Genomic DNA, 22794 nt, shown 5'->3' with positions numbered 1-22794 from the left:
GTGAAGTCCCAAGCAGGCAGTACTACTAATTCCATGTGGGTGTTCAAGATGAGTTTGACAGCTTCATGCTCCTGGTGCGGCTGATTATGAAACGATACACTATAGCCTCTCCTAATTGAAAACAGCGGGGGCCTAATTTTCCCCTCTGAGGGGAGGAAGACGCTGCAGTCGTGAGAGTGTAAAGCCGAGCCTCATGCAGTGGCACAAAACAACCTTCTGCAGCTGCAAAGTCGCCACGGCAAAAGAAGAAGATGCAGCCTGGAATTCTACACAGCTACCCCCCCCCCCTCCATGAACTGCGTCATCATCTACGTAAAACACTGTGACATCAAATAACCTGGCGGAGGCATATGCAAGCCCTGTGCATCGGCCACCGGGATGCAAACGGATACTGGCACACTGGGGGGGGGGGACCTTGAAGAAGGAATAAGGAGGAAGGAAATAGATGGTAGAGTCCACAGAAGGCAACCACCCTTTGTGACTCCGTCAGCAATTCTGACAGGCCTAGCCTGAAGCGGTGAACTGAGGAAAACACAAAGGAGAGGGGGGGGGGAGCTGATGGATAGTGACAAATGAACCAAATCACTAAGGGATGAGGAGGTAGGAGAGGAGAGTCAAGGTTGAAGGTGAGAGGTAGGGCTGCGTGATATTGAAAGGTACAAAAATACAAACTGACATATTTGTATTTTTCATATTTCGTTTCTGCAATATATTTTGCAATATGAAAGAAAATACAGGATTTTCTTTTTTTGTTCTCCAGATGACAACAAGGTCCTGTTTCTGGTCAACATCATCCTTTCTGCAGCCGGGATATTTGCATGCAACCGACATTGCAACCAAACCTTCCTCCTCTGTGGTTTTTTTGTCCCGCCTCTCGCTCATTGTCGTTCGATTAATTGATGAACAACTATTTTGATTGGTGGTAAATTATGTTCCATCAAACAGACTTTTTAATGTAGATTTATGGAAAATGAGAGTACCTACTTTTGCATCAAGCAACAAAAAAGTTCTAGCGCGACATGGTTGAGTTAAGTAGCCTTACTTGACGTTGCACGCCCTGCAAATGCGACTATTACGCCTGCGCACATCGCCCTGTCGTTCTTGAAGCCATGTATAATGCAGCCCTAGTGAGAGCCGTCGGAGTGCTGGAGTGCTGGGGAGAAGATAAGTGAGATTAATGCTGTCTTCTCACACAAGACTATAGGGACAAATTACGACTGCCTGAGGTTGAGGAGCTCTGAATGGGACTAAATGCTCAGAAGGATATTTAACAGCCAGCTGTGACACACACACACACACACACACACACACACACACACACACACACACACACGGCGCCGTCTTCACACATTCTGATCAGCTGAGCCGACTGCAGCAGCCTACGATCATACATACGCAAGATCTGACGTTAACCAAGCTCTCGGGTGGAGCGCTTGTTACGTGAACAGCCAATGAGAATCAAGAAAGACCTATTTCCATTCACTCCTGTTGACCAGTGCCAACGCCAGATTGTTGTGACACTGCCATAGAAATGAACGTTTCTAGACGTTGTGAAAGGTCTGCCTTTCACAACGTCTATTCTCTGATTCAAATGGTGACGAAAAAGAACAGAGTTTAGGTGAGTTTCTGTTCCATCAGCCTGCAACGCAGCCAGACTTCAGCCCTGCAGTGATACATTTTAAACTGCATGCGTCATGTCATAATTCCTGATTTTTTTCCCCTTGTTCTGTATTTGTGCTCTGACATATTTCAGTGCAACGTATCCTCATACAGCGGTCCGTATGATATCTTACAAGAAGCCATTCCTCATTTTTCATGCATTTTCCTACAAATTATCCAGCAATTTCCACTTTTGAAAAAAACTAAAAAGGAGTCTGGTTGTATAGAAGCCTTTGAGAAAATGACTCTACTTCTCTCTTGATTTATTCCCTCAGTAAACATTGTAAACATGAGTTTATGGTCTCAATCTCTAGTTTCAAGTCTTCTTCAATACAGCATGATGTTCATTTAGTACATTATGCTCCATTTAGAGTCAAACAGACCATAAAGCAGGGGGATGCTTTAGGGGCGGGGCTACCTTGTGATCGACAGGTCGCTGCCGCTACCAGAGCCGTGTACGACGTCTCTACGTCACTCCTCCGCATTTCCAAATATGGCCACCTCCGTTCACAGGTTGCAAAAAATCCAAGATGGCGACCGCCAAATCGCCGAACCCTTGGCTTCATAACGACAGCTCACAATCCAATGGGCGACGTCACGATGACTACGTCCACCTCTTACATACAGTCTGTGGATTACATATGATTTGATTTCCTTGGATATCTACGAATTACAGTATATTCATTTTTCATACGTATAGCTACGAAAGTATGATTTTCAGTATATTTTACTTGGTGTAATAGCGAGTATCTTTGGAAGCCAAATAACTTCTTGTTTGTTTTGCTGGAAGTATCGAGTAGACCGTCTTTCTCTTTACCGGGGCTTCTGAAGCACTAATGCTGCCCTAATTGAATAACACAGCGGTGCCGTATCGATGACGGGCGTAATTGAAACAAGCCTCGCCTCAGTATTATTCAATACCAACTCAACCTGCAGCATTAGCCGACTCTGAGGTTAAATGGGGTAACAAGGTAACAGACGTTAGCGTGTTGAAAGCAAAAGAAACGTAAACAGTCAGCGCTGTCCGTCAGCCCTCTGCTCCATCCAGTGTAATCAAATACAAAGTGCATTACGCCATGAAGACTTGTCCTCTGCTGCTTTTATGAACCTTATATTTTGCTGCTCTCTGAGCTGTTAAAATGCAACACAGAGAGGCGAATGTCAACTGTCCGTAAACCGTCAGCCTGAATACATTTGGCAGGGTACTCAATAATGCATCTGTTTAACACTGTTCGTCTGCATGTGCGAGCTCACACTCTCTCTCTCTCTCTCTCTCTCTCTCTCTCTCTCTTTCTCTCTCTCTCTCCAGTCAGGTCTGTGTTTTCCGTTGCACTGACTTGACTTGAGAAGGTAAACACTTGTAAAATCACCCCCCGGGTTCGTGAGACACGAGGCAGCAAGCATGACGCTAAAAAAAAAAAAAAAAAAAAAGCATCTCGCAGCCAAAGGCGTCCAAAGACAAAAAAAATCGTCCATTTTCATCGTCTGATACGGCCGAGCTCGACGAGTAACCGTCACCAGACAGCCCTTTGATTCACGAGCCCGTTCTGAGCTCTTGTCGACGTCAGCACTTTCCTCACCGTGGGACAATGAAAATCCCCAAACAGTGATGTACAGCGAACATGACGACCAGTGAATGCAGCGTGACGGACTGCTGGTAGACTCGAGAGCGTGAGCATTTAGCTTCAGGCAGCCATAAGTGCATCTACAGACATGTTCACATCCATTAGTATACCTTAAAAGGCAACAATATCAAATAACATTGCGTCATTTAGAAAGTAGCATGCGCCTCTACGTTGATGATGCAGTTGTTTATCACAAAGCTCAATCTATTAGCTTTGAACAGTCACAAGATAGTGTTTTAAATGCATGCAAAGTTAAACACATGTTGATTTCCAAAATGAGAACCAAGTACCTCAATTTGAGAATCATCATCATCATCATCATCATGAAGCCAGTCTAGATAGACCACATCATTTCCTCTAACTTCACTTCTCACAAGCAAATCTTACAGTCAAACTTGCCCTACAGATTAATGTCAGTTACCCAAAATAAATACAGAACTTGTGACATTATCATTCTCATAGTTGAAGTACACAACATAAGCACCAGCTGAGAGGAGGGTGCTTATACCTCAGCATACCTCCTTCATCTCTCATCTCTGATACCCACAACAAATGCAGCCTCTTACCTTCTGACATAAACAGCATTGAAGTGACTCATTCAAATTATCCCAATTAATACCGGACTTTAGAGGATATATATATCTGCTAATAGGCCTTTTTCACAAGAGACATTTTGCTGTGTCACATTGGGTGTAAACAATCAAATGTATGAAGGCTGAATTCCATTTAGCTGCTTCAGTTTCTGGTTCCTGGTGTTGTGAATACTGGCTCACTGTCTTACTGGGACATTCTTAATGTTAAAAGCATAAACATCTGCTGAGAAAAGCATGTCTATGTCTGTCTTAGTGTCACCTATAAAGAAATGTACAAAAATGATGATGTCTGGTCCAACTGCCATGGTGTCTGTGGTCTGTCCCTCAGCACTCTTAGTCGAGGAAATTGAGTATTTTCTGGCTCCAGTAAAAGCCAAAATGGTGGCAAATTAAACCCAAATTGAGGCTTTAATGGTTTCTTCACAGACATAATGGGTGATAATCATGTTTCTCTACAGACTGCGGGGTGACAGGTCGTGATAATTCAAGGTGCCCACAGCTGGAAAAGAGTGGGAAGGTGGCAAAGAGACATTTTTTGTTCCTTGAGAAAAGGTGGTCACTAAATCCTAGCTACACCCCTGGCTCTTTCTCTAAGTGAAGTAATTAGAAATATGTACAGTTATAAGCTACTAACACATTTCTACGGACTAGCTTTTATGTGATGTCGTCGCTTTTCTGTTTTATTTTTATTTGTTTATTTGTTGTATTATTTTATTTATTTCTTATCTTATTTTTATCTATCGACTGTCTCACTGAGCTTTCTGTTATTGTTATTATTGCCTTGCTTTTTGCTGTTTTGTCTGTCAAAGCACTTTGTAAACTCTGTTTTTAAAGGTGCTTTAAATAAATAAAGTTATTATTATTATTATTACTATTATTGTATCATATTCCCCTTTCTAAATATCGATTTCCAAGCCATGGTTTGCTGTGTCGCTCACTAGACACGACTGCACTGCTACAACACACATAATACCGTAACACATACAATATGTAATAATAATAATATTTATATATAACGTTAAAATCCAACTTTACCTGCTCGCCACATCAATTCGGCTAACTTAGCTAGCTACTAGCCGAACATTAGCCGACCGATTCTCTGCTAGCAGAGATGAGTCGGGACTTTATGTTCAAATGGATGTCTGGGTAATGACATACACACGTTAAAAGACGGACACGGTTCATTTTTAAAAGGTTGATAAAAGTACCCATGTCTCCGGCGTCCATCCCGTAGCTAACTCCGACCACCGTGTCCCCATCATCGGATGCTGCGGCCCCGGATAGCGGGCTCCCGTCCCGGGCCTCCGACAGCCCGACCGCTCCCTCGGCTGCTGCTTCCATTCAGCTTCCCGGAGGACAAACACGCAAAAAAAAAAAAAAAAAAAAAACACAACAAACAAGACCCCCCCAAAAAAAGACCCAACAGCGACGGGGTGTGATCCCGGTGAGAGGGGACGGAGGACGGTAACGCGTTCGTTTAGATGTGTAGCAATAATCAAACGGAGGAATGTGTGATAGTTATCCGCGATGGTCCCGTCATCTGTGCGGTGTTTCCTGCACGAAGAAGGCGGAGCAGCGTCCGCTCCTCTCAGGTCGACTGCACCGCACTTGCTGCTACTGTGCTACTGTGCTACTGTGCTTGCTGCTGCTGCCTGGGTGTTAGTGCCGGACACCCTTGTGGATCCCCTTCTGCAGCGGGCTGTATCTCCCTCTGCAGGAGGCCGAGGGAGCCGCAGCCCGGAGCCGAACGCGTCCCTCTTAGGATGCTCGGAGTCACATGCAGAGGTCAAGTTGAACTGATGGGAGTCTGAGTGGGTTGCATTACAGTTACACATGACATTACATTTTCGAGTCTCATTTATTGGCATTATGCAACACAGGGATGCACAACGAAATTCAGATTTGTGTTGCCCATTTGTACCACAAGAAACACATGAGAAACAAAACAAAAACAACGGCGCATTCCTGTGGTGCAGTTTTTGAATTTGCATCAACGAAAACAACTCTCTGTGGCAGATAATATGGCCGACATCTTCACATTAAAAAATGAAACATGAGGAAAACACTGCCCATCGACTTTGACTGTGTTTGAGCACCGAGCATCAGGACACAGAGTCCACCTCCTCCCGTCCCACCAGAGTCCTGCTCTCCGTCGAGTGCTACCGTTCTCATCGTGGCTCTGATATGCCTCTGCATATTAATCATGAGGTATTGCATGTAAATGTGCAGACTTATCTTACATTGGATGCATATCCTTGACTAGATGTATTAAGGTTTTGGCTCAAAAACAGGAGGTGTTTACTCAAGTGCAGAGAACAGTATTATCACTGGTTCATTTGTTGACATTGCACTGAACTAACGGCATAATTAGAAGTAATTCCCAATACCAGATTATTAAGTATTAATGTACAGAACGCTTGGTGTAATCTCTTCACAATACCAACATGAAGTCTGATTTTTATACCTTTTTGTTGGTTAACAATGCCATAATTTAACTTTTTTTTTGGCTTGTAATGCAAAGAAGAGGAAAATGTAATCTTGTGCATTTCTGAACCAATGATCAAGGACAAAGTCTGTGTTGTGTTTGTGTGTGTGTTTTTGTTTACTTCATATGCAAGTATAGTTTTATTGAAGAGTCTAAATGTTTAATCTGAGTCTCTACATCCATCTCTGCTGTGTTGGAAACAAACACAGCAGAGTGCCTGTCATCCACGTATTGAGTTGCTGTGCTGTGAGTTCAATATCCAAAAGATAAAAACTGTGACATTGTTCATTCTTCTTCCCTGAAAAAATAAAAAAAACCTCAGTTTCATTTTAAGCCCTGGCACTCACTCGTGAACGCTTCTCTGACACGCTTCAATTTTTCAGTGTGACATAAATGGATTTTCTGTCTTTTTTTCCCGCCATTTCCATTAAACAGAAAGAAAAGTCTTTGTGCCCAACAATCGCTGAGGACAAAAACACATCTATTCTGCAAGCATAATACTAAATAACATAACTTTAAAAATGTCAGTGTTTTCCTGACAGACAAACAATACGGACAAAAATATCATTAGAGCAAAATCTTACTGCATTTTATTATGAAAACACTGCCACACATTAATCTATGACGATCCATTTAGGGATCCTTTCTCTTTCCCTCCAGAGAACCAAATGAATGGAAGCTCGGTAATCCTCCCAGGAGGTTTGCACGCCATTTTCATCAGGTCTACTCTGTCCGCCATGCGGGTTTATGAACAGACCGTCACTGGTTCTGGGCTGGAACCAAACTATGTGTCCACTGGTTCTCGGAGAGGAAGAGAAAAGGAGCGAAAAGGACAGAAGATCAGCGAGTGAGGCATCAGTCATCCATGAGGCGTTTACAGGTATTGGGGAAGATCCTTCTCCACCACCTGGAAGAAAAGCAAGAGCACAAGTTGATTATTGTCCCAATGAAAGTGTTTTAACACCTGGAGAGACATAACAGTACACAAATATGTGCAGTTACAGTCACACACAAATCATTTTTTATGAATTACGGACTAGAGATCATAACAGTCAGTTTATATAAAAAAGCCTATTTCAGGTAAAATCATCATTCTTGCCCCTTTGTTCATTACTTCAACGTATTAATCATGTCCACAATGTTACATCTGGACAGTTTCACATGGACAGATCTGGACAAAAACTGAAAAAGATCTGTCCAGTGTCACCAGGTCTCTGAAGATACACAAAAAGTACTACAGTCAAGATAAATACACTATAGTATCTGTGGCAAAGTACATACACTTGGATCATCCAGGGGTCCGTATCTCTTTATCACCTGACCCTCTCTGTTGATCAAAAACTAAAGAGGAACAAGAGAAAAGAAGAATGAAACACTTTTTAAAGAAGCATAAACAGGTTTCTTATAATAAGTATTCTGTACCCTCATGATAGTAAACACACTTTAGAGATATGGAAAGAATACAGGAATATGACCCATTTTCAGCGCTATCAACGGTAATGTCTAAATTTATAATAAATAACCGATAAAAAATATTTACCTTGGTGAAATTCCACTTGATGCTACTGCAGGAATGAAAACAAATCACATGTTAGAAAATAGTAACAATTGATTTAGAGGATGTGGCTCTAAGCATCATGTCATCGTATGAATAAACCTGTTCTAATATCACCACGTACTTTCCCATGAAGCCTTTCCCGTTGGGCTGCTCCTTCAGCCACTTCCACAGAGGATGAGCGGTGGCCCCGTTCACATCGATCTTACTGAACATGTCAAACTGGGCGTTGTAGGACTGCGCAAACTGCTTGATCTGAGTTTCATTGCCGGGCTCCTTCAAAGTAAAACAAGTTGAGAGAAATACTTCAAGCCCCGTGGTGGTTAAAAAGTCTCCAAATGAAACAATGTTGATGAAGCAAAGGTTGGCTAAAGGGTTACTTCACTTCATTCCTACAATGTTTAAATCATTATTATAGGGAAAAAGTAAAAATTATAATAAAGTAGAAAAAATAAAGATAATAAAATAATGATAATAAAAAAAGTAGGCTATGATGGTGCACATACACATATACTGTATATTTACACCTTCATACTTTCATACTTACATATTTGCAAACGCACAGATTTGTCTATACACAGAAAAAAATAACTCCTCAAACTCTTTTTTTTTATTATGAAAGAAAAATAAAGTTTATTTCAAGAATTCAAGGTAACACTGGGTGAGTAATTGAAATACAAATGATCATTTGGGGGGTGAAGTATTCCTTTAATTTACTACAATATGATCGTGGTTTTTTTTTTGCTTGGACACATCTTTTACTAATAGGATGATAAGAAAATGTTTGTGAATAAAATTGTCCATCTTTATGGGTAAAGAAAACTATAATGTAAACAAATATTCACTTTTTTAAAAAAGGAAAATAATATCCTTGTTGTTTCACATTCCTTTATAGATCACACACACATATGTTATAATGCCTGTTGTACCATAGAGCCTTAGTAAAATATGTCGTTTACCTGGTTCCCAAACTGGTTAGAAGGGAAGCCGAGGATGCGTAAACCTCTCTCAGCGTACGTGACGTGCATCGCCGCAAACTGAGAGTAGTTCACTGGGGTTTTACCTCATTTAGAGGCAACGTTGGTGATGATGACAACGTCCCCCCTAAAAATACAAAGACACACATACATCATGTTTTAGTGATTTACGGAGACAATATGTCAGAATCAGAATCAGAATCAGAACCCGTTTATTGCCAATGTATGTGGCACATACAAGGAATTTGTCATGGCGTGCATGACATGTAATTGTGATACTCTAGAATCATTATTATATAACAATGTTGGGTTAATATTCATATTAATATTATTGTGTACTTCTCTATTTTGATGCTTTGGCAACATTGTTTTTTTTCATTAAACTTTAATGCCAATAAAGCCACATTTAAAAATTAAAATTGAAAAAAATATACAAAGATAGATTTACCTGTATTTTTCAAGGGAGACCAAGTTGCCGTCAATATCTATTGCTGAGAAGTCGTAGATAGACGTGGCCGTCTGCCAGTCCTCTGCCAGAGCAGACTGTAAGGAGAAAGGAAACTCCAGTGATGGAAGCCTAATGTCAAAACTTTAATCCTGTTTAATCAATAGATAACAAGACATTTATGTTCCACCCGATATACACATTTCCCCTGAGAATGCATCTTTAAGAAGAGTAAAAAGAGTTATGTGTGCATTTCATAATGTATAATAAATACATAAAATTGAAAGAAAAAAAAGAAATAAATAAAGAACACATTTAATGATCAATTCAGCTCAACAAAGTCTGACTTTGTCCAGTGCTGCAACAGAAACCATCCGTCCCTGTCTCATGTTGTCTTACCATAGCCTGCAGCAGGACAGAGAACAGGACAGTGGACCCTATGAGGCGCATGTCTGCCCTTCAGTGAAGTCCTCTGAAGGCAGAAAGCGATCAAATCTGTAAACCGCCCGAGTGGCTTCAGCTACACCCTCACTTGTCAGACCATAAAATCACGACTGAGAGAAAGCAGACGGTTCAGTGTCCTCGTGTAAAAAGAGAACGGGATGATCATTAACACAAGTGATAGGCTGGGAGTCTCCAATAGGTCCCCCGTCTGTCTGCTGCAGACAAATAAATCTACAAGAGACACGCAGACGCACCGCGGTCCACAGTCCACGACGGTATCGCGACCTCTTCAGCACAGTGGACGCGTTATAAAAGCTAACAAATAGGCCACGTGGGGGTGAGCATCAAGTGTCCCGGGCAAAGGCCAACAGTGTGAATAAATACACTCGTGACGTAATGAGCTTAATATCAGAATGAAAATCTGTGAAATCCTAAATCTCACCTCGACATTAAAGTCACAAAGGCTGAGACGAAAACAAATGTTCATTCTACCAAATAATCTTCAGCTGGAAAAACAAAAAATAATTGGTGTTTAAACCCAATTAGAAAGAATAAATCAATGTAATAGCAGTAGAACCACCGGGCAAAGCATCGAACAACACGGTGAGCTGTTGGGCAACACGCTGATCGGGTTCTTACAAGATTATTACACAATTATCAGGAAAGTCTACGTGGGAATCATGCTTTATAGTTACAATATATCTGCTCTATTCAATAACATCTTAACAGATACTTTACTGAATTATTAAAAATATACAATCAAGGAGCCAAAACTATATATACTATATATATAAATGACAAATTAAATAATAATAATGATGAAAATAATAATTATAATAAAGGTTTTGAGAGGGAAAATAATATATATATATATATATATATATATATATATATATATATAAATATATAAAAGACACACTATTGTCAATTGAGGATATGGAATAAAGACAAAATAATAAAAAGGAAAGTAATGAAGTACATTTACTCCAATATTGTATGTATTTACACCTTCAACACACTCGTACTTCACTTGAGTACCTTCATTTTTAGATTACTTCACACTCCTACTCCACTACATTTACTTTCCATGTACAGTTCCTTTGAAGATGAATATTTTGTGAGAATCAGTAGCTTAAAGGGACGCTGGTAAACTGAAATGAATTCCCATTGCTTGTATAATAAGACGTCAGCTGTAACAGACAACGACATCGTGTTATAAAACCCTTCAATGACGGCGCACGTTGATGTATTTCTCAGAATGCTCAGCCTATCAGCTGATATCAGCTGTCAGATGATGGTGGGGGGGGGGGCGCGCGCTGCTGCAGGAACATCCGGTGTTACAAACCAAGCTCATGTAATACAGGCCGACCTTTGACTTATGTTTCACATTCCAACACCCTTACTTAAGTAATACACAGATACATATTAAACTGTACGTTTATAGTCGTGCACCACCATGCTGACAGACACACACAGGGTTTTTTTGCACTGAATGAAGAACTGTTATCTGGGCAGAAAAACAACAAAGCCACGAGGAGCATTACAGTATATCATGATGCTGCATTTAAGAAGGGAAAGCAGAGATTGGCAGTTTTCGGACATCACTGTGACGCAAATTAGAAATCACAGGAGCACCCCACACACACACACACACACACACACACACACACACACACACACACACACACACACATATACACCAGCACCGGATAAGTTAGGGTTACTTTACCGTTGGGGATAAAACAAAGTACAGTACCATCGTCAGGAGTGCTCCGCTGCTCGCCACAGCCCCAAATGTCAAAATAGCTAATAATGGCCTCATTGTTTCTATCAGAGAGGCCGAATTGAATCTACTCGATAGCTACGATGTAGCTGCTGACTCCGCCCCCTGCTGTTTGTTGTGAAACTGCGGCGGAAATCGGCGGGTCAAAACTGTCAGAATAAAACGATTAAAAAATAAAATATGTATATAATTATCACTGTTAGTATCAATATAGTTATAATTATAATATCACTACTATTATTAGTGTACAGATAATAATAATACATGTTAATATTAGTAAAAAGCATAGTTATTCGTCAAACTCCACCCACCCACACGCGCTACGACTCAGCGTTGACGTCATCAGCTTGCGCCGATCAACGGAAACGTGCGTCGCATTGTCCGCAGGAGCGAAGCTGATAAATTAACAACAACAAAAAAACAAACTTTAGTTAAAATCTAGAGCACGTGAAACATTTGAGACGATATGGATGACGAAGAGGAGACTTACAGGCTATGGAAGATTCGTAAAACCATCATGCAGGTGCTTTATTTTCTTAATGTTTTTGTTTTTTAGCCGGCTAACTTAGCATGTAGCTTAGCCAAAGCTAGTTGAGTCCTTCCAGAAAGCACTAACATACTTTTAATAGATGTGAAAAAAGCTGTGAAATCTCCCTTTTTTTTTGCATTTTCATAAATAGAATGAATGATTCACGAATCCAAAGCTGTGTTTTAAAGCGTCTCTGGGATAATGGAGTGTAGATTTGACGAGTCTAGTTCTAGTGGTCTTTGATCTGGTGTGAAGAGCTTCCTGACAGCTCTAGTCTGTCCCAGTTTGATTTTTAAACACAATAGTTTATTCTGCGCACTCACTGACTTTTACGGCCTCACCTTCACACCCTCAGCTGTGCCATGACAGAGGCTACCTGGTGACGCAGGACGAGTTGGACCAGACGCTGGATGAGTTCAAGAGTCAGTTTGGAGACAAGCCCAGCGAGGGTCGCCCCAGACGCACAGACCTCACAGTGCTGGTGGCGCACAACGACGACCCCACCGACCAGATGTTTGTTTTCTTTCCTGGTAGGTTGATACCTATTAATACATACAGGGTGTGGCTTGCAGTCCTTTATTAAAAAAAAAATAAAAATGCACAAATTGCCCTGGGAACTAAAAATTGAGGCCATTGTATAATCTTTGACGGGTGTTGAGCCTTGCATTTATGCCTATACATGCAGCGGTGTGCTATTATTATTACATATTATTATTTTTTTCACTTTTCAGAGGAGCCCAAGGTGGGAATCAAGACGATCAAGATGTACTGTCAGAGGATGCAGGAGGAGAACATCACACGGGCCATCATTGTTGTTCAGATGGGCATGACGCCGTCGGCCAAGCAGGTAAACACCTGCATCGTATATCACATTCCTGAACATCTCTAATTATGCGGCGACCATCTTGTTGTCGTTTCGCCTTTCTTTTCTTGCTCTCTCGGTAACCGCATTTAATGAAATGTCTCCTTACAGTCTCTCGTTGACATGGCACCCAAATACATATTGGAACAGTTTCTACAACAGGAGCTGCTCATCAACATCACAGAGCACGAGGTAAACAACGCGCTGTATTAACATCTCATTGACGCTATTGATCGATTTGAGAATGACATTTTTTGTTTTTGGTGCGTTGTTTTGTCTTTCAGCTTGTTCCAGAGCACATCGTTATGACAAAAGAGGAAGTGGTTGAACTTCTGGCAAGATAGTATCCTTACACCCACTGCACTATTTAGAGCACTTGAACAATGCAGGAAAAAGAGTACTTACTCTTTGTAATAGAGTATAAAATAGCAGTTGATTTACCTAAAGACCACCATCAGGCTGCGTTTAGTGTCTTTATGAGACTCGACTCTTCACGGAAACCTGTGTTTGTTATCCGGCTTTAACATTTTAACCTCAGTAAATTAAAGGAAAGTCAGTTGCCGAGGATTCAGGCTGGGGACCCCGTGGCTCGCTACTTTGGCTTGAAAAGAGGACAGGTAACTCACCGATGAGACGTTTGTTCTAATAACGACAGTGCATAACATTATCATCACATTATCATCACCACATGGCTGCACGGTGCTGCGTATTTGATCTTGGGTTGGTACTCTGGTATTTTGCCTGTAAAGGAGTGTGATCACTCAAATAGACTTTTATATGTTACAAGACAAAATGTTTTAAAGACACATGAAGGATAATTCCAGTTCATTACCATGTGGGTCTTATTTAGGACTTTGCTGTAACAATGTTGAGTTTACAAATCTTAGCTATTATCTTGATTTTCCGATCCTGGATTTGAAATGATAGGAGTAGTGTCCAAAACTAAGAAATAAGACGTGTTTTTAATAAACTGGAATTATTGTTTTAACACACATGGAAGTTATTTGCATGTAACATGTGATAGCAGCTGGAATTCAAATGAGCCTCTACCCAAATGCAAATACAAGAAGCATGCAACTTGTGTTCCCAGTAATTCCAGCCCAGTCTAAAATTCTGCTATTTTTAAACTTGTCCAGGTGGTAAAGATCATCAGACCCAGTGAAACAGCTGGGAGGTACATCACATACAGACTGGTGCAGTGACAGACAGGTAAGTGTGTTACGCACAAATGAGCAGTTTGTCATGAAAAGGTTGAAACAGTCACACTGATCAAATTCAGCCTGCGATATTAAGAGCATTGACACTCCTGTTAGACTTTTTGTTTTATACATTTTTGTAACTATCTGGGTGGACGTCCTGTCAGTGTTGATGGTAATTGAAGCAATACATTCCCGAGTTTGTGCTATATTGACTGAGAAAGCTGAGTTCTCCTTCTCACGGAGCCGTGTGGGCAGTGCCTACACGTACCAGGATGCATTGCACCCAAGCTGTCCCGTCAAATGACTGCTCTGGATGCAGGGGGGAAAAAAAGATTTTGCAGCGACGTACTCAGCTTTCTTGGTCAAATATAGGACGCAGATTTACCATCAACAGTGATTCGACATCCACATAAAAGGTGGCAAAATGTCCCCTTTAACATTTTTCTTACTTTGCTTAAAGTTGAGGCTATCCGGGGTTTACATGAGGTCAACAAATCTAACAGGAAAGTCACAGAGATGTCAAACAGACACACATGCCCAATCATTCGTGACAACTTATCTTATCAGCCATAATGTGTTTGTGTGGACCATGAGTGTGTAGCTGCTTTTCATACAACATATTTTGTTTTATTTTCCAGATTTTTTCCTCATTGATCAACATTTTGGAGCATCAGTGAAACTGACTCATTCATCCATGGATCATCCTCCTGCTTTTGACTTGTGTTGAAATTGTTTCTATTTGTAATAACTGATTTTGTAAAATAAACTATTCAAAATGTCATGAAATATTGTTTTCTCAGGATGATTTAGTTCAAATACTCTCACCCTTTGTATACATATCAAAAACTACAAGTTTTTAACTTGAAGGTCTAATGTGTAGGATTTGCGACATCTTGCAGTGAAGTTGCAGATTACAACCAACTGAAACTTCTGCCGTGTGCTAATAAGCGTGTAGAACTATGGCGGCAGACACCAAATTGTGAATGAACCATCTTGAGCAGCGTTCGCCAGTTCTAAGCTACTGAAGAAACATGGCGGCAAAATCCATGAAGATCTAAACGGCTCATTCTACGGTAATGAAAACAAACGTTTAGGTGAATATGAACTAAAGAAAACACTCATAATCTATTTCTGCCAATAGATCCCATAAATACTAAACGCAAGGCAAGTTTATTTGTATAGCACATTTCAACAACAAGGTAATTCAAAGTGCTTCACATAAAACCATTAAAAGCATCAAAACATAAGGCAAAAGAAAAGGAGATTTCAAAACAATTAAGAACATTCATTAAAACACTAAAAAGCAGTGTAAGAAAATAAAATACAGTAGTAAAATGCAGAAATGCAGGAAATTGATTAAAATCCTTGAATCTGGTTCAATCAAAGGCAGCAAACAGAAAAGTCTTCAGTCTGGATCTAAAGGAGCTGAGGGTCTCAGCAGACCTGCAGCTTTCTGGGACTTTGTTCCAGATATGTGGAGCAGAAGAACTGAACACTGCTTCTCCATGTTTAGTTCCCAGCCCTTGTATGGGATTATAGTCCCCTGGTGATATAGTTATGTAGATTTGTGTGTCGTCTGCATAATTATGATAACGCACGTTGTTGTTTTCCATAATCTGAGCTAGTGGAAGCATGTAGATGTTGAACAGAAGAGGCCCCAGTATTGAACCTTGGGGAACACCACATTTCATTTTAGTCAGCTCTGATGTGTAATTAGCTACAGACACAAAGTATTCTGTCCTTCAAGTAGGATTCAAACCAGTTAAGTGCTGTGCCAGAGAGTCCCACCCAGATTTTTAGACCTGTAAAGCAGGACAGAACTCTATCTACTTCATGTTTTAATGGTTTTAGAAGCCTACCTTCCTCTTCCTTTTGAAGGCCATGTTGTAGCTGCTGGAGAGGGATCCTTTGAGAGCTGGTTGTTGTGCCTCACTTGTCACAGATTAAAAACCTCCACCCACTGCAGTGTCCGACCTTTAGATCCCTCCCCAGTACCAGGGAAGTGAACACATCACTGTTCAGCGGCAGTAACTACACTCATTTGGATATTTCTGTTTCTGCTCACCTTTAGTTCCCTGTTTCCCCATTTGACCTGTAAAATACACAAAGACAATCAAAACAAGATTGTCGATGGAAAAACAAAACTTTAAAATATATATTTTTCATTATAATAGACCAAACATCCATAACAAGGCAATACAGGCAACATTTATAAGAGACTGCTACATTTATTTTAAAACTTTTTAGTACTGGAATAAAACCAACAGCACTTTAATTTGCATCAAAATTCTGCACATTTAAAATGTGACGAGTAAAACATTTAAAAACGTATTTTTGCAAAACCTCTTGAAATGACAGAAGTAATCGCATCAAACAGCAGTAAGCGTGCGGAGGTTTCACTGCCAAGACAGATCAGTACAGCTGAAAAATGCATTAAAATATTAAATCTTGACGTACACAACACGATAGCCATCAGGTGCAGGTTTAGCTGTATTTTAATGAATAAAAACCAGATCAATAATCCCATCATTCAACTCAAACTGACAGACTTCACACACAAAATGATTTTGATCATGAAATCAGACAAATCAGGCTCACTGTCCCGGTTTCTTTCATTTCGGGATCCTTCCTCTTTCCCTCCAGAGAACCAAATGAATGCAAGCTCGGTAATCCTCCCAGGAGGTTTGCACGCCATTTTCATCAGGTCTGCTCTGTCCGCCATGCGGGTTTACGAACAGACCGTCACTGGTTCTGGGCTGGAACCAAACTATGTGTCCACTGGTTCTCGGAGAGGAAGAGAAAAGGAGCGAAAAGGACAGAAGATCAGCGAGTGAGGCATCAGTCATCCATGAGACGTTTACAGGTATTGGGGAAGATCCTTCTCCACCACCTGGAAGAAAAGCAAGAGCACAAGTTGAATGCAAAAATGCACTCCTGCAAAATGCCAAACAAATGCACTCATCAGTAACGAATATAATGATGTCGTCTACCTGGTTAAACTGCAGAGCCTGGGCTACAAGGTCATGTACGCCGTTTGTACACACTCCAAGCACAACTCAATAACTAACTAAAGTTATTACCAAATAACAAAATCCATATAGCGCCACCCAGGCAACCCACTCGTCACATTTCTGGCTCTACCGCTGTGCTAATTCATACAGTGCTAACACACGATAGCTCTAAAGATGCCTCAGAGCCTGAGTATTTCGCAGGTATGAGTCATATTCCGCTACAAACCATCACCGAGCTATGAGCAAACAAATGCCAGCAAAACAAACCGCAATATCGATTATGATCATAAAATGCACCTTACTTTTGTCGTTTTGCAGAGGAAAGGGCAATAATTCTGCTCATATTCGCCGTTCTATGTGTTCACTGGGTATCCTAAATCTTGGCTATCTCCATGACTTTCCGGGACGTGGGATTTCATTTTCAGCGAATCGGATTTATGCCAAAAGGAGCAATTTGGAAACCTCGTCTGAACTCTCTGTACTAAAACCTCTCTAATTTTGTTCTGCTTCACTTTATCAAAGTCAAACTTTGCACAGAGACTGTTCACATATTGTGCTATGATTTTGGACAGGTTTAAATCTTCAAGCTACATCATTCCATAGAAATAATCATCCTGAAAATGCTTTTCTTTTAGGCGAATCTGAACATTTTCAATTTGTGCTGTGTGCCATCTTCATTTACTCTTAACCAGTAACATAAATACTGTTATTTACACATCTGAACAAATCTCATAAGTGTTCCCTTTATTATAACACCAATATTATTCAAATAGACCTTGTGGTTGCAGAAATAAACAATTTTTAGTATGGGTATACAATTTTCGAGCAGAGGCCTAAAAATAGGGTTAGGGTTCAAGAGGTTTTAACACCTGGAGAGACATAACAGTACATAAATATGTGCAGTTACAGTCACACAAATCTTGATCGTTTTTTTTTTATGAATTATGGACTAGAGATAATTAGAGTCAGTGTATATGAACGGTTGAATAATGTTAAATCCAAAATCCTCTCTCATTCTTGACCTTTTGTTCATTCATTCAACTTATTTGTCCACAATGTTATATTTGGACAGTTTTACATGGAAAGATTTGTACAAAAACAAAAAAAGATCTGTCCAGTGTCACCAGGTCTCTGAAGGCGAACACAGCCACATAGCAAATATCTAAAACAAGTACATAAATAAAAAGGTACACAAAGAATACTACAGCCATGATAAATACACTATAGTATCTGTGGAAAAGTACATACACTTGGATTAGTCAGGGGTCCATATCTCTTCATCACCTGACCCTCTCTGTTGATCAAAAACTAAAGAGAAAGAGGAAAAAGAGAAAACTCAAACACAGTGAACATGACATTTATGAACCAAGAATTCATTTCTGTTTTACTTTTAGAATGAAACACGTTTTAAAGAAGCATAAACAGGTTTCTTATAATAAGTATTCTGTACCCTCATGATAGTAAACACACTTTAGAGATATGGAAAGAATACAGGAATATGACCCATTTTCAGCGCTATCAACGGCAATGTCTAAATTTATAATAACAGATAAAAAGTATTTACCTTGGTGAAATTCCACTTGATGCTACTGCAGGGATGAAAACAAATCACATGTTAGAAAATAGTAACAATTGATTTAGAGGATGTGGCTCTAAGCATCATGTCATCGTATGAATAAACCTGTTCTAATATCACCACGTACTTTCCCATGAAGCCTTTCCCGTTGGGCTGCTCCTTCAGCCACTTCCACAGAGGATGAGCGGTGGCCCCGTTCACATCGATCTTACTGAACATGTCAAACTGGGCGTTGTAGGACTGCGCAAACTGCTTGATCTGAGTTTCATTGCTGGGCTCCTTCAAAGTAAAACAAGTTGAGAGATATAATAGAACTGATCAGCACCATTTAAGCCCTGTGCTGATTAAAATGTCTCCTATTAAAACAATGCTGATGAAACAAAGGTTGTCTAAAAGGAATACTTTCCCCCAAAAAGGACCATTTGTATATCAATTACTCACAGAGTGTTACTTTGAATTCTCTCATGTCTCCACGATGAACGACGAATCAAAAAACTGAAAAAAGTCTTGATATGTCATATGTTCAGAGACCGTGACGATTATTAAAAGGAAATGGTGCATAGTTACGAAATCATTTCACCTCAAGGTGTCACTCTAATCTGAAATTAGGCAAATTGTCTCATGAATGTGATTTGAAGTTAGCTCATGCATGAGATTTTGAAGGGCTTTTATTTTGAAATGCTACATCAGAATGTCCTGGTTCTGTCTGAGTGACACCTTGAGATGGTCTGCTATTAACCTGAGGTGAAATGATTTTGTAACTATGCACCATTTCTTTTCAAATCTAATCTGAATTTCAAAGGAAGTTAGCTCATGAATGACATTTTGACAGACTTTAATTTTGAAATCCTACATCAGAATGTCCTGATTATACCTGAGTGACAGTCTGACGTGGTCTACTATTAGTCTGAAGTGAAACTATTATGTAACTATACACCATTTCCTTTTAAATCAAATCTGAAATTAGAAGGAAGTTGGCTTATGCATGCGAATTTGAAGAGCTTTAATTTTGAAACACTACATCAGAATGTCCTGGTTCTGTCTGAGTGACACCTTGAGATGGTCTGCTATTACCCTGAGGTGAAATGATTTTGTAACTATGCACCATTTCCTCTAAAATCTAATCTGAAATTCAAAGGAAGTTATCTCATGAATGACATTTTGACAGACTTTAATTTTGAAATCCTACATCAGAATGTCCTGATTATACCTGAGTGACATATAATATATAATAATATAATGCCTGTTGTACCATAGAGCCTTAATAAAATGTGTTGTTTACCTGGTTCCCAAGCTGGTTAGAAGGGAAGCCGAGGATGCGTAAACCTCTCTCAGCGTACGTGACGTGCATCGCCGCAAACTGAGAGTAGTTCACTGGGGTTTTACCTCATTTAGAGGCAACGTTGGTGATGATGACAACGTCCCCCCTAAAAATACAAAGACACACATACATCATGTTTTAGTGATGGTGAGCTTGGCATGCTGCAGCAAATTTATGGAGACAATATGTAATTGTGATACTACCATATCACTATCTCTTATACAACAGAGTTGTGTTGATGTTGTTTTAATATTCATTTTTATATTGTTGAGTACTTCTCTATTTTGATGCTTTGGCAACATTGTTTTTTTCTTAAACTTTCATGCCAATAAAGCCACATTTAAAAATTAATTTGAAAAAAAATATACATCAAAGATAGATTTACCTGTATTTTTCAAGGGAGACCAAGTTGCCGTCAATATCTATTGCTGAGAAGTCGTAGATAGACTTGGCCGTCTGCCAGTCCTCTGCCAGAGCAGACTGTAAGGAGAAAGGAAACTCCAGTGATGGGAGCCTAATTTCAAAATGCACTTTAATATTTAATATTTAATAATACGCAATTTAACAATACGCAATTTTAGGAATAGATAACAAGACATTTATGTTCCAACAGATGTACACATTTCCCCTGAGAATGCATCTTTAAGAAGAGTAAAAAGAGTTCTGTGTGCATTTCATAATGCATACAAATATGATACATAATACATCAAAAAAATAAAGAACACATTTAATGATCAATTCAGTTCAACAAAATCTGACTTTGTCCAAACACAAGCCATCATTGTTGTTCAGATGGGAATGACACAGTCGGCAAACAGGTAAACACCTGCATCGTATAAAATGTTTTAAAGACACATGAAGGATAATTCCAGTTCATTACCATGTGGGTCTTATTTAGGACTTTGCTGTAACAATGTTGAGTTTACAAATCTTAGCTATTATCTTGATTTTCCGATCCTGGATTTGAAATGATAGTGTCCAAAACTAAGAAATAAGACGTGTTTTTAATAAACTGGAATTATTGTTTTAACACACATGGAAGTTATTTGCATGTAACATGTGATAGCAGCTGGAATTCAAATGAGCCTCTACCCAAATGCAAATACAAGAAACATGGAACTTGTGTTCCCAGTAATTCCAGCCCAGTCTAAAATTCTGCTATTTTTAAACTTGTGCAGGTGGTAAAGATCATCAGACCCAGTGAAACAGCTGGGAGGTACATCACATACAGACTGGTGCAGTGACAGACAGGCAAGTGTGTTACGCACAAATGAGCAGTTTGTCATGAAAAGGTTGAAACAGTCACACTGATCAAATTCAGCCTGCGATATTAAGAGCATTGACACTCCTTTTTGTAACTAGCTCTCGTATAGCATTGAAAGGGATAATTCGCCATCTCTGCTACATTGACTGAAAAAGCTGAGTTCTCCTAATGGAGCTGTGTGGGCAGTGCCTACACGTACCAGGATGCATTGCATGTGTAGCGGGGCCTTAGGGGGGGAAATGAAAGGGAACCAACAACGCCACCTGGGGAATTACACCCCAGGAAGTAGAAGCCTAACGACCCTAATGTATGGTGTAGAATTGTTAAAGGCACACAGCAGATTTGTTACCGATATTTGGACAGAGACGTGTTTCGTAAAATTAACTGAAACTGTATTAAATGAATCAAGGAAAATCAGCAAAACAAATAACAGCCAAAACATGTAGAACAAAGGAAAAACAGCCAAAACAGAAAGCAAAATGGAGGCAACCCAAGCAGACCAAACAGTCAAAATGGAGGCAGCAAAACAGCAGCAGGTGAACCTAGAAATGATAAACAGAGATTAAAAGGGCACACCATGCCGCAAAAATAATACAAGTTAAGGTTGTGACAACGAACCACCTCACATATGGGGCAAGTAGTCAGACGGCAACAAGAGGAGAAAATGTCTGAAAACCACCACGAGCCACCAGAGAGTCCCAAGGGGCCGAAAAGGAGCGAGGCCAGGACCACAGGTGCCTTTTCACAGAGATGTCAAACAGACACACATGCACATATCAGCCATGTGTGTGTGTGTGTGTGGACCATGAGTGTGCAGCTGCTTTTCATACAACATATTTTGTATGTTTTATTTTTCCAGATTTTTTTCCTCATTGATCAACATTTTGGAGCATCAGTGAAACCGACTCATTCATCCATGGATCATCCTCCTGCTTTTGAGTGTAGTTTCTATTTGTAAGAACTGATTTTGTAAAATACAACTATTCAAAATGTCATCAAATATTGTTTTCTCAACTATGGCGGCAGACACCAAATTGCGAATGAACCGTCTTGAGCAGCGTTCGCTTCGTCAGTTCTGAGCTACTGAAGAAACATGGCGGCAAAATCCATGAAGGTCTAAACGGCTCATTCTACGGTAATGAAAACAAAGGTTTAGGTGAATATGAACTAAAGAAAACACTCATATTCTATTTCTGCCAATAGATCCCATAAATACTAAACACTAGACCTGTGAAGCAGGACAGAACTCTATCTACTTCATGTTTTAATGGTTTTAGAAGCCTACCTTCCTCTTCCTTTTGAAGGCCATGTTGTAGCTGCTGGAGATGGAAGCTTTGAGAGCTGGTTGTTGTGCCTCACTTGTCACAGATTAAAAACCTCCACCCACTGCAGTGTCCGACCTCTAGATCCCTCCCCAGTACCAGGGAAGTGAACACATCACTGTTCAGCGGCAGTAACTACACTCA

The 22794-nt window shown here is 40.0% G+C and overlaps 3 protein-coding genes and 1 pseudogene across 6 annotated transcripts in view; 1 reads left to right on the top strand and 3 right to left on the bottom strand.

Moving 5' to 3' along the window:
• Positions 1-5493, bottom strand: part of pip5k1ca (phosphatidylinositol-4-phosphate 5-kinase, type I, gamma a) — a 49742-nt gene extending 44249 nt beyond the window's left edge. For both annotated transcript variants that reach the window (XM_068702427.1, XM_068702428.1), the window contains exon 1: positions 5086-5493. In XM_068702427.1, coding sequence (XP_068558528.1) covers positions 5086-5218 — 133 coding nt within the window. In that variant the 5' untranslated portion in view covers positions 5219-5493. The remainder of the gene's footprint in view (positions 1-5085) is intronic.
• A 1433-nt stretch (positions 5494-6926) lies between these two features.
• Positions 6927-11669, bottom strand: gpx4a (glutathione peroxidase 4a). Of its 3 annotated transcripts, none has more exons than XM_068702429.1 (7): positions 11513-11669; positions 9343-9437; positions 8877-9021; positions 8042-8193; positions 7903-7927; positions 7644-7703; positions 6927-7269 (listed from the first exon to the last, which is right to left on the bottom strand). In XM_068702429.1, the coding sequence occupies exons 1-7, from the start codon at positions 11603-11605 to the stop codon at positions 7237-7239; spliced, it is 603 nt and encodes a 200-aa protein (XP_068558530.1). In that variant the 5' UTR covers positions 11606-11669; the 3' UTR covers positions 6927-7236. The 3 variants fall into 3 exon arrangements, with proteins under 3 accessions (XP_068558530.1, XP_068558531.1, XP_068558532.1); XM_068702430.1 differs by having other exon boundaries at positions 11540-11669; XM_068702431.1 differs by lacking the exon at positions 11513-11669 and adding an exon at positions 9739-10026.
• A 254-nt stretch (positions 11670-11923) lies between these two features.
• polr2eb (RNA polymerase II, I and III subunit E, b) lies at positions 11924-14942 on the top strand. Its single transcript, XM_068702407.1, has 8 exons — positions 11924-12089; positions 12451-12625; positions 12827-12942; positions 13069-13149; positions 13242-13300; positions 13496-13574; positions 14094-14166; positions 14795-14942. Exons 1-7 carry the CDS (start codon positions 12033-12035, stop codon positions 14157-14159), a joined length of 633 nt encoding a protein of 210 aa, XP_068558508.1. The 5' UTR covers positions 11924-12032; the 3' UTR covers positions 14160-14166; positions 14795-14942.
• A 1691-nt stretch (positions 14943-16633) lies between these two features.
• On the bottom strand, positions 16634-22704 carry LOC137866496 (phospholipid hydroperoxide glutathione peroxidase-like; annotated as a pseudogene).
• Between the last annotated feature and the right edge of the window lie 90 nt (positions 22705-22794).

The sequence above is a fragment of the Cebidichthys violaceus genome, unplaced genomic scaffold (assembly GCF_023349555.1).
Source record: "Cebidichthys violaceus isolate CVI_PGR_0920_01 unplaced genomic scaffold, fCebVio1.0.p SCAF_84, whole genome shotgun sequence".
In the NCBI taxonomy this organism is placed as follows: Eukaryota; Metazoa; Chordata; class Actinopteri; order Perciformes; family Stichaeidae; genus Cebidichthys; species Cebidichthys violaceus.
Note: the sequence above shows the minus strand (reverse complement) of the source record. Positions and strands in the feature narration are given on the sequence as shown.